This window comes from Pezoporus flaviventris, unplaced genomic scaffold (genome assembly GCF_033815535.1).
Source record: "Pezoporus flaviventris isolate CSIRO_AGI_PZ_B2104156 unplaced genomic scaffold, CSIRO_AGI_Pfla_v1 ptg000031l, whole genome shotgun sequence".
Classification (NCBI taxonomy): Eukaryota; Metazoa; Chordata; class Aves; order Psittaciformes; family Psittacidae; genus Pezoporus; species Pezoporus flaviventris.
In genome coordinates this window covers 19,580,304-19,594,785 of record NW_026892579.1, presented here as the reverse complement: position 1 = coordinate 19,594,785, position 14,482 = coordinate 19,580,304, and the positions used below count along the sequence as shown (strand labels likewise).

Genomic DNA, 14,482 nt, shown 5'->3' with positions numbered 1-14,482 from the left:
TTGAGTTTTGAAAGGTCGATTCTCATAGTATTGCCTAAGCAACTTTCAGCTTCCTGATAAACAACAGGAAGTTATCTAAACTCACCTATTACAAACACAGCAAACTTTGTGTATTGATACTCTAGCCATTTACAAATAACAGAGCAATTGGAAGTTTAAATCAAGTGTAGCAAAAGTAAAAAGACTATGTGGCTTAGAATGAAGTACCAGATCAGAAAGTCAAAGGCAAGGTTCACATATGAAAGCAGCATTCTGTTTCAGATGCTAGAAATCAAACATCACTCATGACAAAATGTGTATGTTTTCAGAACCCTGGCACACTGGATATGCTGACTTCCTCTTGCTGCCCCTCAGCAGAAAGTACATTCTTCTATAAATAGGTTTAGATGAAGTTATAAAACTTAAGGAACTACAGGCCAAGTAACTATTTTGTGAATTCCACAGTCACACAGCAAGATCCAAACCCAAGTCTGCATTTGAAAAAGTTAGGTTTTAAAACTTCAGGGATGCTAAAGAACTGCTGCAATGAGATGTTAAAGCTTTTGTCTATATTTGACCTCTACATAATGAGAAACAGCAGCCTTCCATGCCAGGAAACAGGCCAGCTGGCTTCCCCCTTTCATACAAGTCCTACACTCTCTGAAATGAGAAGTGGAAGTAAGAGTTCTTTTAAAAGAGGCTTGAACTCCCACTTAAGTCCATCTCTGTGGGCTCTTCAATTACGTGTAAGGACGTATGATCTAGCTAGTGCAGTCCTGCCTTATTTTGAGGCCCTCCCTCAAAACTTGTAAACTTGCACACACTTCAGGAATGTGGGCGATAAATCAGCATGTTTTATTCATGCTTTGAGCAGTCATGTCTTCCTCTCACTTCTGTGAAGGATCATATTAGAACATTCTGTAAACTATCAGAGAGACTTAAGAAATAAAAGAAAACTATGCCAGAGGCACTAGGAGCTTGCCAGGCTCTGCAGGTTGACTGCTGACCATCTGCTATGGAAGCACCTGCTGCCACTGTGTCATCTGCACTTGTGCCAAGACAAGAGTCAATCTGAAGTCATCAACTACACTTTCAGTAGTCAAGGCACAGTCTTGCCTCACAGCTTTAGGACAGCAAAGTTTAAGACACTTTCTTGAAAAGATATGTTCTTTGGTCCTTTAAATACACAGTAGAACAATCTTAGCTCAAGTGGACACCAACTTCTTCAGTCTACTCCTACCAGGGTTTCAGCCATAACCGAGTATCCCAAATACCAAGAAACAGCTATCAAAGAACATATTTTATTTTTCATTCCTGCTCTGAGAAAGTAAAGCCACTTAAGCAAAGCACAAGGCTCAACTGTTTCATTAGAGCTTTGTGGCCCAACTACAACAACCACCAACTTGCTTTCTACCTGTGGTAATTTTGTGTATTGACTTACAACCAAGAAAAGAGTTGATTGCCACAAGGCAGACCCATGTTGCAGAAAAACCCTGTCAGCAACTTGCAGTTCTCAGTACATAAGAGAATTTGGGTGTGCTTTCTTGGTGGCCTTCAAGCATGGTCATTTCCTGAGGTGAGTAGCTCTGGAGAAGAAGCCTTCAGCACCAGACCATGGGGAAAACACAGCATCCAGGAGTCTTGATCCTGAACAGCAAGAGCCACCAAGGGAGCCCCAAGTCCTCGTCAGGTCTTTCCCAAGAGATGGCGGCTCTGATGACCGAGGGAGACAGCAGTGCCATCCCTGCTGCCAGGAGGGACAGCACCACCTCTGAGTGGATAAAACACCACCCTTGGGAGTGCAAGTGACCAGAAGCACAGCAGTTTACATGGGCAGGGCGAGTGGAAAGGGTCCAGTAGCCCAGCAGGCTGCAGAGGTGAGCTCAGTCAGCGGTCACTGGGACAGTGCTCTAGGATGACATCCTCTCGGCAGAAAGCAAAGAAGACCAAGTCCTCTCTGCTGGCCAGAAAGGATACGGAGACCCAAACAGAGGTCTCTCATAAGCACGTAACTGTCCAGGCATCTGGCTGTAGTGAGTGCCAGAGCCTGACAGTGATGTTAGATGGTGGCTGTGTAAGATGTCAGTAGATTGATGATTTGCTCTGTACATTGGCAGAGCTATGGGAAGAGGTGGAATGGCTAAGGAGCATAATAGGCAGAGAAGGAAAAATCCAGAAGGTTCCTCAGGGTGTGGAAGATAACTTCCTAACCCAGCTGGTTAGTGAACCAACTAGGGGAGATCCAGCTTGTGCCTGGCTAGATCTGCTGTTCACAAACAGAGCAGGACTGGTGAGTGACGTGATGGTTGGAGGACACCTTGGGCAAAGTGATCACAAAATCATTGAATTTTCAATCCCTGCAGAAGTCAGGAAGAAGGTCAGCGAAACCTCCACCTTAAACTTTAATTTTGGCCTGATTAGGATGCTGGTTGGCAGAATTCCTTGGGAAACATTACTGAAGGACAAAGGGTCCAGGAAGTCTGGACACTCTGCAAGAATGAAATCCTTAAGGCACAGGAGCAGGCAGTCTGTATGTGTCAAAAATCAAAACAGCGGGGAAGACCACAAGCCTAGCTCAACAGGAGATATTGCCTGAACTCAGGAAAAAGAGAAGAGTTTATCACCTGTGGAAGAAAGGACTGTCACCCCATGAAAAACACAAGGATGCTGTTAGGTTACTTAAAGAGACAGTTAGAAAGGAAAAGGTACAGCTGGAACTAAATCTAGCCACTGCCATAAAAGATAATAAAAAGTACTTTTACAAATATATTAATACAAGGAGGGCCAAGAAGAACCTCCATCCTCTACTGGATACTAGGGGAAACCTAGTGACTGAGAATGAGGAAAAGGCTGAGGTACTTAATGCTGCCTTTGCCTCAGTCTTTAATAGTCAGACTATTCATCTTCAGGGTACTCAGTTCCCCGAGTTTGACGGCAGAGATGGGGAGCTGACTGAAGTGCCTATAATTCAGGAAGAAATGGTTAGCAACCTCCTGCTCCACTTAGACATAAACAAGTCTATGGGGGCAGATGGGTTACACCCAGGAGTGCTGAAGGAGCTGGCAGAGGAGCTTGCTAAGCCACTCTCCATCATCTATCAGCAGTCCTGGTCCAGTGGGCAGGTCCCAGAGGACTGGAAGTTGGCCAGTGTGATGCCTCTCTACAAAAAGGGCAGGAGGGAAGACCCTAGAAGCTGGAGATAGTCATGGAGCAGATGATTTTAAGTGAGATCACAAAGCACATGCAGGAAAACGGGGGGATCAGGGTGAGTCAGCATGGGTTCATGAAAGACAAGTCCTGCTTGACCAACCTGATCTCCTTCTATGACGAGGTGGAGGCTGTGTATTTGGACTTCAGTAAAGCATTTGACACTGTCTCCCACAGCGCTCTCCTGGCAAAACTGGTTGCTCATGGCCTGGACAGGAGGAATCTTCACTGGGTTGGAAAGTGGCTGGAGCCCAGAGAGTGGTAGTAAATGTTATCACATCTAGTTGGTGACCTGTCACTTGTGGTGTCCTTCAGGGCTTGGTATTAGGGACAGTGTTGTTTAACATAGAACCATAGGTTAGGGCTGGAAAGGACCTTAAGATCATCAAGTTCCAACCCCCTGCCATGGGCAGGGACACCTTACACTAAACCATGCCACCCAAGGCTCTGTCCAGTCTGGCCTTGAACACTGCCAGGGGTGGAGCATTCACAACCTCCCTGAGCAACCCATTCCAGTGCCTCACCACCCTCACAGTTAAGAACTTCTTCCTTATATCCAATCTAAACTTTCCCTGCTTAAGTTTTAACCTGCTACCCCTTGTCCTATCGCTATAGCCTCTAATGAAGAGCCCCTCCCCAGCATTCCTATAGGCCCCCTTCAGATACTGGAAGGCTGCTATGAGGTCTCCACGCAGCCTTCTCTTCTCCAGGCTGAACAGCCCCAACTTCCTCAGCCTGTCTTCATACAGGAGGTGCTCCAGTCCCCTGATCATCCTCATGGCCCTTCTCTGGACTTGTTTCGTGTCCTTTTTATGTTGAGGACACCAGAACTGCACACAATACTCCAGGTGAGGTCTCACAAGAGCAGAGTAGAAGGGCAGGATCACCTCCTTTGACCTGCTGGTCACGCTCCTTTTGATGCGGCCCAGGATACGGTTGGCTTTCTGGGCTGCAAGTGCACACTGAAGCCGGCTCATGTTCATTTTCTCATCAACCAACACCCCCAAGTCTTTCTCCACAGGGCTGCTCTGAATCTTCTCTGCCCAACCTGTAGCTGTGCCTGGGATTGCTCCGACCCAGGTGTAGGACCTTGCACTTGATATGGTTTGACATCTTCATTGATGATCTGGATGAGGGGACTTGAGTGCACCCTCAGTAAATTTGCGGACAACATGAAGGCTCTGCAGATGGATCTGGACAGGATTGACAGGTTGTGGTCAGTGGTATGAGGTCCAAGAAGGCAAAGTCCAAGAAGGTCCTGCACTTCGGCCACAACAACCCCATGAAATGCTACAAGCTTGGAGAAGAGTAGCTGGAAAGCTGCTTGGTGGAAAAGGACCTGGGGGTGCTGGTTGACGGTCACTGAACATGAGCCAGCTTGCGCCCAGGCAGACAAGAAGGCCTGGCTTGTATCAGAAATAGCGTAGCCAGCAGGGCCCGGGCAGTGATCATCCACCTGTACTTGACACTGGTGAGGCTGCACCTCGAATCCTGTGTTCAGTTCTGGGCCCCTCACTACAAGAGACATTGAGGTGATGGAGTGGATCCAGAAAAGGGCAACAAAACTGCTGAAGGGTCTGGAGCACAAGTCTGATGAGGAACGGCTGATGGAACTGGGGGTGTTTAGTCTGGAGAAAAGGCGGCTCAGGGGAGACTCTGTTGCTCTCTACAGCTACCTGAAAGGAAGTGGTAGTGAGGTGAGGGTCAGTCTCTTCTCCCAGATAACAAGCAATAGGCAAGAGGTAACAGCCTCCAGCTGTGCCGGGGCCAGGGGGAGCGGGGGTAGATTGGATACTAATTAAAAATTCTTCACAGAGAAGGTGATCAGGCACTGGAATAGGCTGCCTAGAGAAGGGGTGGAATCACCATCCCTGGAAGGAAGTGTTCAGTAACTGTTAGATGAGACCCTCAGTTACATGGTTTAGTGGTGGTCTTGGCAGGCCTGGGGTAATGGTTGGATTTCATGATCCTAAAGGTCTTTTCAGCCTAGCTGATTCTATGATTCTGTGTATCCACAAAATCTCCTCTGCAAGAAACAGTGTAACACATTTGAGTTTTACCAATAGCTAGAAAAACAGAGCCTAGGAAAGGCAACCAACTGACACACTGCCTCAGCTCAAATGACCAGGGTACAGATTACACAAATACACAACATTAGCATGAAACCAGGACTTTTCAGCATCCAATCCCTTTCATTAAACTAAGTTAAGATACAGATGGAATCTAGAATAAAGCATGAGATCACGTTATCCTGGGCAGGCAGAAGGAACAGAAGAGTATTTAGACTTGGTTTGTCTGGAAGTCAGTGGTAATACAAAGCACTGCCATTTCCTATACTGTGCCTACTACTAAGTGTCAAGCCTCAGACGCCCAGTGGATGCACCATTTGTAAGCAGCCTAGAAAACACTGTTCAAGTATTCCACCTACAGTCACGGTGACATTTCAAGGCTGATGTCCGATACCATTTGTGACACTAGTCCAGATTGCTGCCATATTCCATGTCTTAGTGAACTACAACTCTCAACTGCTTCAACAAATGTGTTGCACAATCTAAAGAGAACTTTCAATGAACCCAAGCATCTTATTGGCTACCAGCTATGACTGTTGAATATACCTCTGAGCTCACCCATGCAAAACTTGTTTTGTACTGATTTTCAGTGTTTTCAAGCAGCTCTGCAGAAGTAAATGTGATCAAAGCAGCAAGATTAAAAGTACTGAAAACAGCTTTAAGGTTCAAGTATGCATTTTGCAAGACTCGCAAAAAAGCAGACTTAACTATACTCCGCAAAGGGACAAGCTAGCCTCTGCCAAGTTTTCTGATTGCCTTCTAGCAATTGCCAACATCTGGGGTTTTTTTTTTTCAGATATTATTTAAGCCACCAAGCTCTCATCCAAGCAAAATTTTGGGCAGTACAAAAATCAAGCCACCATGCCGAGTCTGCTGGGGTGGGATACTCTGATATCAACTTACCAATGAAGCTTCACACTGCAGTCTTGCTGGTACTGCTGACTCAGAGGAAAAAAAGTACTGCTGGAAAACCCTGTGCTACAGATCACTGCCTGCAAAGCTACTAAGAAGGCTTCTTTTACCACATCATTTAGTGTGAGTTCAGGGTTCAGCCCCATGCTAGATGACCCAGTCTTTCAGCACATTTGATGTCCTGTGCCAAGATTCAGATCCTGATTTCCTGGCTTGCTTTATTCCTTGCTTTTTAGTGTTCATGGTACTCAAAACTCCTCTCTCTAAGGCAGGCAGAATATTGTTCCTAATCTGCCTGCCACGTGTTGAAGATTCAAGTTTCATCTGACACTCACTGGTAAGACTACTCTATTTCCCTCAGGCACACACCAGAACTTGTGCTTTACCCACACTGTGATCTGTGACTTGAAAAGAAGCTCCAAAAAAGAACAGGGCATGTTCACTTAATGATACTGTTTGGTACCACTGACTCATCTTTATAGACTATAGTAAGACTAAGGGAAGGGATATAATGCCATCCCCCACAAGCCCAGTTTTCTCACTCTCTGAAACATAGGGGCCAGCTCCTTCAGCAATACCACAGCTGACTGAGGAAGGTCCCTCTTTTCTTTGGGGTACATTGAATGCACATGGCAAGGGTTTTTTGGGGGAGGGGAAGAACACTGCAGCTGTGACCTCTGAGAACAGGGGTCTCCTCCACAGACTGTAGGGGATATCTGCTTCAGCACCATGGAATACTTTCTGTGCCACTTCCCTCTGCTATTTCTCACTTTTTCCTTCCTCCTTCCTCTGCCTGTCCAGTGTTTTCGGCCCTTTCTCAAGTATGCTTTCCTGGAGGTGCCATAAGCTTGGTGGATGGGCTCAACTGTGTCCAGTGGTGGGCCCATTGTGGAACCAGCTGCATCTGGCACAGAGGATTCCCTGTAAGGGTGGTGAGGCACTGGAATGGGTTGCCCAGGGAACTTGTGAATCCTCAGTTCCTGGCAGTGTTCAAGGCCAGGTTGGACAGAGCCTTGGGTGACATGGTTTAGTGTGAGGTGTCCCTGTCCATGGCAGGGGGGGGTTGAACTAGATGATCTTAAGGTCCTTTCCAACCCTAACTATTCTATGATTCTATCTCTTCTCACAGTGGCTGCCCTTGCAGCAAATCCCTTGCCATGGATACCCAGTACCAGGGGAAGGTAGTAAGGTAGGAAGAGCAAAGTAGTCTCCAGTATCCTGAACACAGGCAGAAAAATACTAGAAGCAGGTGTGCTTTTGCTGTACTACCATTACTTCAGAAGTGGGGACAAACTGGCCAGTAAATTCTCCTCTTTGGCTACTAGCTTCTCCATCCAGCAAGAATTAAGGAAGAGAAGTAGCACCCGAAATGCTCTATGCCCTTCAGAGTTATCCTGACTGACATCTACCTTTAAGCACTTCACAGGGCAGAGACACAGAAGCATGGACCAACCACACCAACAGACCATTTTCTTGGAGATTTCACAGAACTCCTCACTATTGGGACAGGCTCAGATACGGTACACACAGAAGATGGAGAGTTTAAGAGCCAGGCTGAAAAACCAGAGGCATGGATCAAATCAAACCACAGGAAACCAAACTCTACATTTGTTTATTTGTTTAAAAGAAGTTAAATTGCTGCCACCCAGGATCTACAGGAGTAACACTATGAGACTATTATGAAACATATTCAACTACTTAGTAGTTAATCAGGTTAAAACTATGGAGTGGTCACTGTCATACTGACCATCTCATGAACAAAGGGCCTCAAAGAAGCATATAGCTACTCCATTTTTGAGGTCTACCCACAGAAGTCAGTACACCAGAAAGACCCGACTTATCCCAGAACTTGTCATCCATGACCTTGACAAAGCATGTTTAACAGAAGGATCTTGATGACTCCTGAAAACTAACATATGCCTTCAGCTGAGGAAAAGCCAAGAGTGGGGGGAAGGGTAGGACTAGTCAATCTAGCTTTATCAAGTTACAGTGTTTGGATGAAAAAGTTTAATATTACACTGTCTACCCACTCTTCCGTTTCCTCATTCTCCCTTTACTTTCCTTAGGCACTGTACCATAAGAAGACTTAGAACAGCTCAGATGCACAAGATCAAGTGATCCTGCCCTGTTTCAACCTTCGTATCTTAACATGAATTCAAACTTCCACCCAGCTTCAAACATATTTTGAAAAATTATCAGTTAGCAAAGTATTAGTTTAATTAAAGGACAGCTTTCTCTTGTTACTACACATGCTTTAAAAACAGTATAGGACCAGGGGAAACTGAAAGTTAATGCCATTGACATACTCATGATCAACTAATTTAAAAAGCCTTATTAGCTCCCTTTACCCATGACAGACCTTTCTACTCCTATTCAGGGATCCACATACCTCTGAATGAAGTGAGTTTTCAGTCCCATTTTGGGAAAGAACACGGAAGAAGCACACAGAAACAGAGACTGATGGCAGGTCCTTTTACACACACACACACACACACACACACACACACACACAAATGTGCTAATCCAACATCAAACAAAGAATTAAAGAAAACAATTGCTTGCTTGGATTTTTTCTTTTCAGGTGTGAAAGAAATTCATTGGGGTGACAAGGAGGAGTTCACAATCTAGAATACACCCCAGCTGTGACAAGTAAAAACAAGACACTATATTACAGCTGATCTTTAATGCTAACTTTTAAATAAGTCAGTTCTCTCGTACATGGAAACCCTGACAAATTACTGTAATACAAGATACAGTGAAACACACAAAAGTAGTTTCATCGGTAAAGTGCAAAGGATTATGCCCAGTTTGTACAGGGACTCCTTTCTTGGTAAGTTTCTTGAAGGTACTTCCCTGGCTGTGAAGACGGTGTCACCCAGCCTGCAGAGCAATGCAGTCCTTGTATGTCTGCACTGCTCCCACTAGGAAAGGGCCCCGAGTGCCAACAGACTTGGAACACTCCCCAGATCACTTCAACAACAAACAACTTATGAAATACACATCCAAGCTAACCTTAATAGTCACTGAAGTCTAGTGAGTCAAAATAGCTCCACTGACCCCCACCTCTCCCAAAAATACAGACATATTCCTCATGAATGAAGCAGACTAGACTAAAACCTGTGAGATGTAGCAACTTTACTCAGCCTAGAAAAAAAGCTTAACCCATTACTTTTGGTCAACAGCTAGCTCTGTTTTAACACTAGAGACCACCATGACTCAAACTTGTTAGGTCATCCCCACAGTTTGCAGGAGAAAGTCAAGGCAATGCAGAAACAAAACACCAACACCAGCCCTGCAGTTCAGTTACCAGCATGAATTAGACTATAAATTTTCTTTTAGAGCCTTTGTTTGTCAGCCACATACAAAATGCAAAACTAGACTTAGGATGGAAAGACATTACTACACATACATGGGTCATCTCCATAGACACAGAAAATCAAGTCCTGATTTTCATCCGCTTTGTTTCCACATTTCATGAAAATCTTCCAGCTCTTGATGAGCCCTCCAGAAGGGCCTTCTACCTTATGAGAATTATTTTGAAGAAGTAAGGAGGCATCACATGGCATTTTAGAATACACAGCCCAGAACTTTCTCCTGCTGCAAAACAATTCACTCAACAGAATAAGTCAAGGAAAATCCCAGCCATTTTGATCATTTTCAGAATCAGGAACTTGTTACAACCAACTACAGATGCAAGAGCCTCACTGGTTTCCAACTCACTTCCCCAAATGAAAGCTTGACAGTCTGTTTCTGACAAACATCCCTTATAAAAGGAGCTGAGTTCAGGTCTACCTATTTTTCCCTCATCTATTGTGTGCTTTAACAGTTGAAAGTCAAGTTATTTCCTTCCTCCAAAAGCTCCTCCCTGTTGATTCCACCAGTCAACCCCATCCGAGGCTGGAAGCTGCCTTTTACTTGCCCAACACAATTAAACCCTTGGTGTAGCCTTAACCCATCTTTCAGAACAATTCCGAGATTGAAACTTCTATGCTGTGCACTAGGATTACATTCCCAGCTGTATATAAGCACAGCTTATACACTGTTAACGTAGCCCATTTACTTCACCCACCCACTCTGCAATGGCACTTCTCACTGCATCAAAATCAAGTTGCTAATCCCCACTTCTTCACGGGGATACCTCCCTCATTTGCAGTATCTAACTGTAATTTATTTAACACAACCTGGTGAGCCTAAGGAGATGAATACATATTACTGTGGTGACTTTACGACATGATTTGGTTACATCCAAAAGGGTCAGAGCTCTAACATGCCAACTGCAACTGCAACAGCATGCCCAAACCATCCTAGATTTACATTCCATTTTTCCCCCCACAGGGACTTGGGAAATGCATTTAATGCCACCTGGTACTACTCCCAGCAGTTGCTGGAAATTTCCCAGCAATTATTCCTGTATATGATAGCAACCTAATCATACTTCAGTACTTCTTTGCATGACAAGCCTGTGCAGCACGAAGAGCCAAAGGACAGCCACCTCACAATATCAATATTAATGCCTGTATTTGAAATCTACACAAGTACAGAAAACTACACAGAGGTAAACACTTAGCAGCTCAGTTTTTGTTCACAGAAGACATTCATTCTGTTCTCTCCCTTCTTCACATGCATGCACTCATACCCAAATCATGCTTTTTATTCCTCAGAGCAAATTCCCTCTAAGCAGTACTCACTAAAAAAAGAACCAAACCTAAACCAAACAAAATACCCACCCCCACACCTTGTCATTTATCATCTTTCCATAACCCTCTGTAACTAACATCTTCTGCAGAAAACAGATGAGTACAGGCATCATTGTGTCTGTCCTCACATGACTACTTAATTCATGCTAAACAGTTGATCTCTCCATTTAATTTACAAAGCTCAGTTGCTAAGCAGGGCAGTGGAAGATAGGCTGTGTGGCCTGACACCTGGCCACTATGACACTAAATAAAATTATGGTGTTCCCCAAGGACATAGAACCCCTACACCAATAGTAGAATTACAGCTCTTCATAAAGCTTCACTCCAACCACTGCTCTCTGGTACCTGAAGTTTTGTCTAAATCCTTCACAGCTTGACTCAAACCTCATCTTAAGGCATTGGCAAGTTTTACCTTTCGTTCCCTTCTCCACATCTTCCAATGTTATTTATCCAAATTGAGAGGCAGCCATGTAGCTGGGCACTACCTTCACCTAGCAGTACCTCCTGCATACATGGGGGCATTGCTCTTTCAGAGGATAAACTTGTAGTTTACTCCCTCATTACAATATATAAAGCCCATTTTAACACTTGTCCACAAGATATACATCAGAGTTCAAGGAACTGCCTTTCAATTTATAGTTATGGGAAGCCTCCAGTTTAAGAGCCTGAGAATATTTTTTTCTTTTCAAGCATGAATCTGATGTTCATTTTTGTGGATGTCTGCAACCTTATGTCCACAATTTTGAATGTGCGTATTTCCCACCGACAAGATTCTCTTTAATACCAGATAGTTAAACCCTCAACTGTCACATGCAGCTTGTAAAATAGAAAGAAAAATAAACAGGGATATATCTTGCCAGGAAATGAGAATTTCTCTTCCTCTTGTGTGTCTCACATGCAGGTGGGCATGAAATTGCATGGAATGCTACCAGCTTCAGTCTCCCCCACATGCTAATATTGCTACTTCAGAAAATGCATCAATATCCAAACACAATCCCTTTCCAGACCTTAATATAGCACCTGCCTATTTAATCCTGTCTATTCCAGACAGTACTTTCATTTATATGTATACACACGTGTGTGTATAAATACATTCAAGAGTCACAGCATGCTCTTAAATACATGAGCTATGCTTTTTTTTTTAAGCTAAAGGTTCTAGTATCAGATACAGCAGGACAATCCACACACAAACTCCAGATTAAGAAGGGTTGATAGCTACCAAACACAGAAGACATCAGTAACCACGATGATTTTTTTGAAATATACAAGAAAACAAGAGAGAATGTATGGTGATATCAGGACCACCGATCTATTTAAACATCGGTGTAGACTCGAGTCAGTCTTCAATCGATGCTGCTCACATCAGCATCTCTTAGAAACACATACATGAGTATTCAGATATACTGGAGGAACAACATGCCGTTTGCCACTTCAAGCGTTAGCTATGAAGTCATTAGAACTGAAATCTGGAACTATTTTCCAGAAGTAACAGTACCTCCTTTTAAGAAATACAACATCATCAGAATTGTACTTACATGCACCTGCACCAGCATTACTTAGTAATGGACAGCTTGGTATAAAACCTGCTTTTCTTTACTTGAAGATATTTCGTACCATGTCCAAAAAAAAAACAAAAATCCAATGGGAAAAACACTTAACTGGGACAGTAAAACTTGCCGTTTGATCTACTGAGCTCAATGCTGGACACAGTTGGTAAACAAGGCCAATTAACATGGTGTTAATTAAATTACTTCACCATTCTACTCCTTGATGTCTCCAAGCAGGGACCAACAGTTGAGTGGGTTGAAAAGAAATGAAATTGACAAGACAAAACATCACTAGCTCATTGTTTTCTATGAAACATTTTGACTTCATCATTGCTTTATGAAGTCTGGAATAGATCATAAATCTATGATACAAAGCCACCAGCCACCTTCAATGAAATGTGATGCAAACTGTTGGCAGCCTGTGAAGTTTCTGTCACATATTTGGTACCTCAGCACAACAGGCTTTAAACTCTCCATAGGTTCCTCAATCTACAGCATAGTGTTATCCAAGTGCCTTGTCATTTAAGTACACCATCACCTGAACATCTTCACAAGTCTGCTGTGGGGACCACCAAACTCCTGACAGTGCTTGGCCAGCTCCTGAAGTAGCACTGATGACTCTGCCTAGCTTAATCCTGACTAAAGTAGCCGTGACAAGTGCATGTCCATTTTGCCCTGTGCCAAATTCCCTCCCATCTTCCTGTGCCCCTGTTCCACTTCACACTGCCTTCCTGGATAAAAGGCAAGAGGTCATAAGGAAAAAAAAAAATGGCCGAAAAAGCATCATTATGCAATAAGAGAAGAAATGCAATAATAACTCATCCTCTCATGGAGATTTCTCATAACCCTTATGGTTTGAAAGCATGACAGTCAGGCAGCCCAAAGGCATTCTAAGCGGCCCGGCAGTCAGTCTCCTTCACCCTGGGCCTTCGCTGGGGAAACATAAAAGGGGTGCTCACAGTCCAGGTGCTTCTTCTTGGGCCCCATCACTTCATGCGTGGTGGCCTTGCAGACGGCTCTGGCTACGGCAGATCCCGTAACGCTGTACTGAGCAGCTGCGATGCGATCTGTCAGCGTCTGACCCGACATCTTCGACTGGCGTGCCTGCTGCTGCTGCCTGCTCTGCAGAGGCGGAAAACACGGGAGGGGAAGGGGAGATTCCGGGTTTATCGCCGACGGGAGGCGGGGGCGCGCAGAGACATACACACGCACGGACACACACGCACAATGGTCCTTCAGGCAGCCCGGCCCTTCCCGAGGAGCAGCCCCCCGCCCCGTTGTGTAAGCCTTCGCCTCCCTAGAAGCCGCCTAGGGCAAAAATAATATAGGGTATTTTAGATGCTTCGGGGAAAGGATGAAGGGGAAATAACGATGGGAGCAGAAGGAGGCTACACATAAATAGCGTGCGATGCCGCGGGAGCCGGGGGAAAGAACCCCCCCATACACACACACCTGCTCCGGCAGCGCCCGCCCCCCGAGCCGGCCCGCGGAGGAGCCACCGCCGCGCCCCGGCCCAGCCGCAGAGCCCGCCCCGCCGCCTCCCCGATGGGAGATTATGGCACCGTTGCGCCATGTTATGCCCTCCCGGTGCCTCCCCCCACCGCCACCCCCCGGCCCCGGTGGGAAGCGGGGCGTCGCTGATGCGGCGGCACCCAGCGCCATGCAGCAGCCCGGGGCGGCGCGGGTCTGCGAGGGGAGAAGGATGAAGTGACTGCCAGCGGCCGACCTGTCAGTGCGTCCTTCCCTCCCGTCCTCCTGCCGCTGCTCCGGGGAGGGCACCGCCGCCTCCCACCGCGCTGCCGGCTACCGAGGCGCCCCACGGTGCAGCCCTCCCTTCCCTCCCCCCAGCCCCGATAGCCCCAGGTGCGGGGCGGGCTGTCCCTTCCGGACGCCGCCGCCGGGGATGCGCTGGGTGTCCACGCCCGGGAGCCGCCGCTGCTGATGCTGCTGCTATTTCCAGCCGGCGGCTTAATCCTCCCGCAGCCTAATCCCCGCGCTACTGCCGCAGCAGCGCCGCCCCTACCCCGGTGCAGAGGGCGGGACGGAGCGGAGAAGAGAGGAGAGGAGAGGA

At 45.9% G+C, this 14,482-nt stretch overlaps 1 protein-coding gene across 18 annotated transcripts in view; it reads right to left on the bottom strand.

Moving 5' to 3' along the window:
* The window catches only part of SNAP91 (synaptosome associated protein 91), a 69,574-nt gene extending 55,097 nt beyond the window's left edge, over window positions 1–14,477 (bottom strand). For 17 of the 18 annotated variants that reach the window (XM_061460370.1, XM_061460379.1, XM_061460376.1 and 14 more), the window contains exons 1-2: window positions 14,138–14,477; window positions 13,371–13,533 (exon numbers count right to left, since the gene is read on the bottom strand). In XM_061460370.1, the coding sequence (XP_061316354.1) occupies window positions 13,371–13,500 (130 nt within the window). In that variant the 5' untranslated portion in view covers window positions 13,501–13,533; window positions 14,138–14,477. The remainder of the gene's footprint in view (window positions 1–13,370; window positions 13,534–14,137) is intronic. The other variant, XM_061460373.1, reaches the window with a different exon arrangement.
* Window positions 14,478–14,482: the final 5 nt, after the last annotated feature.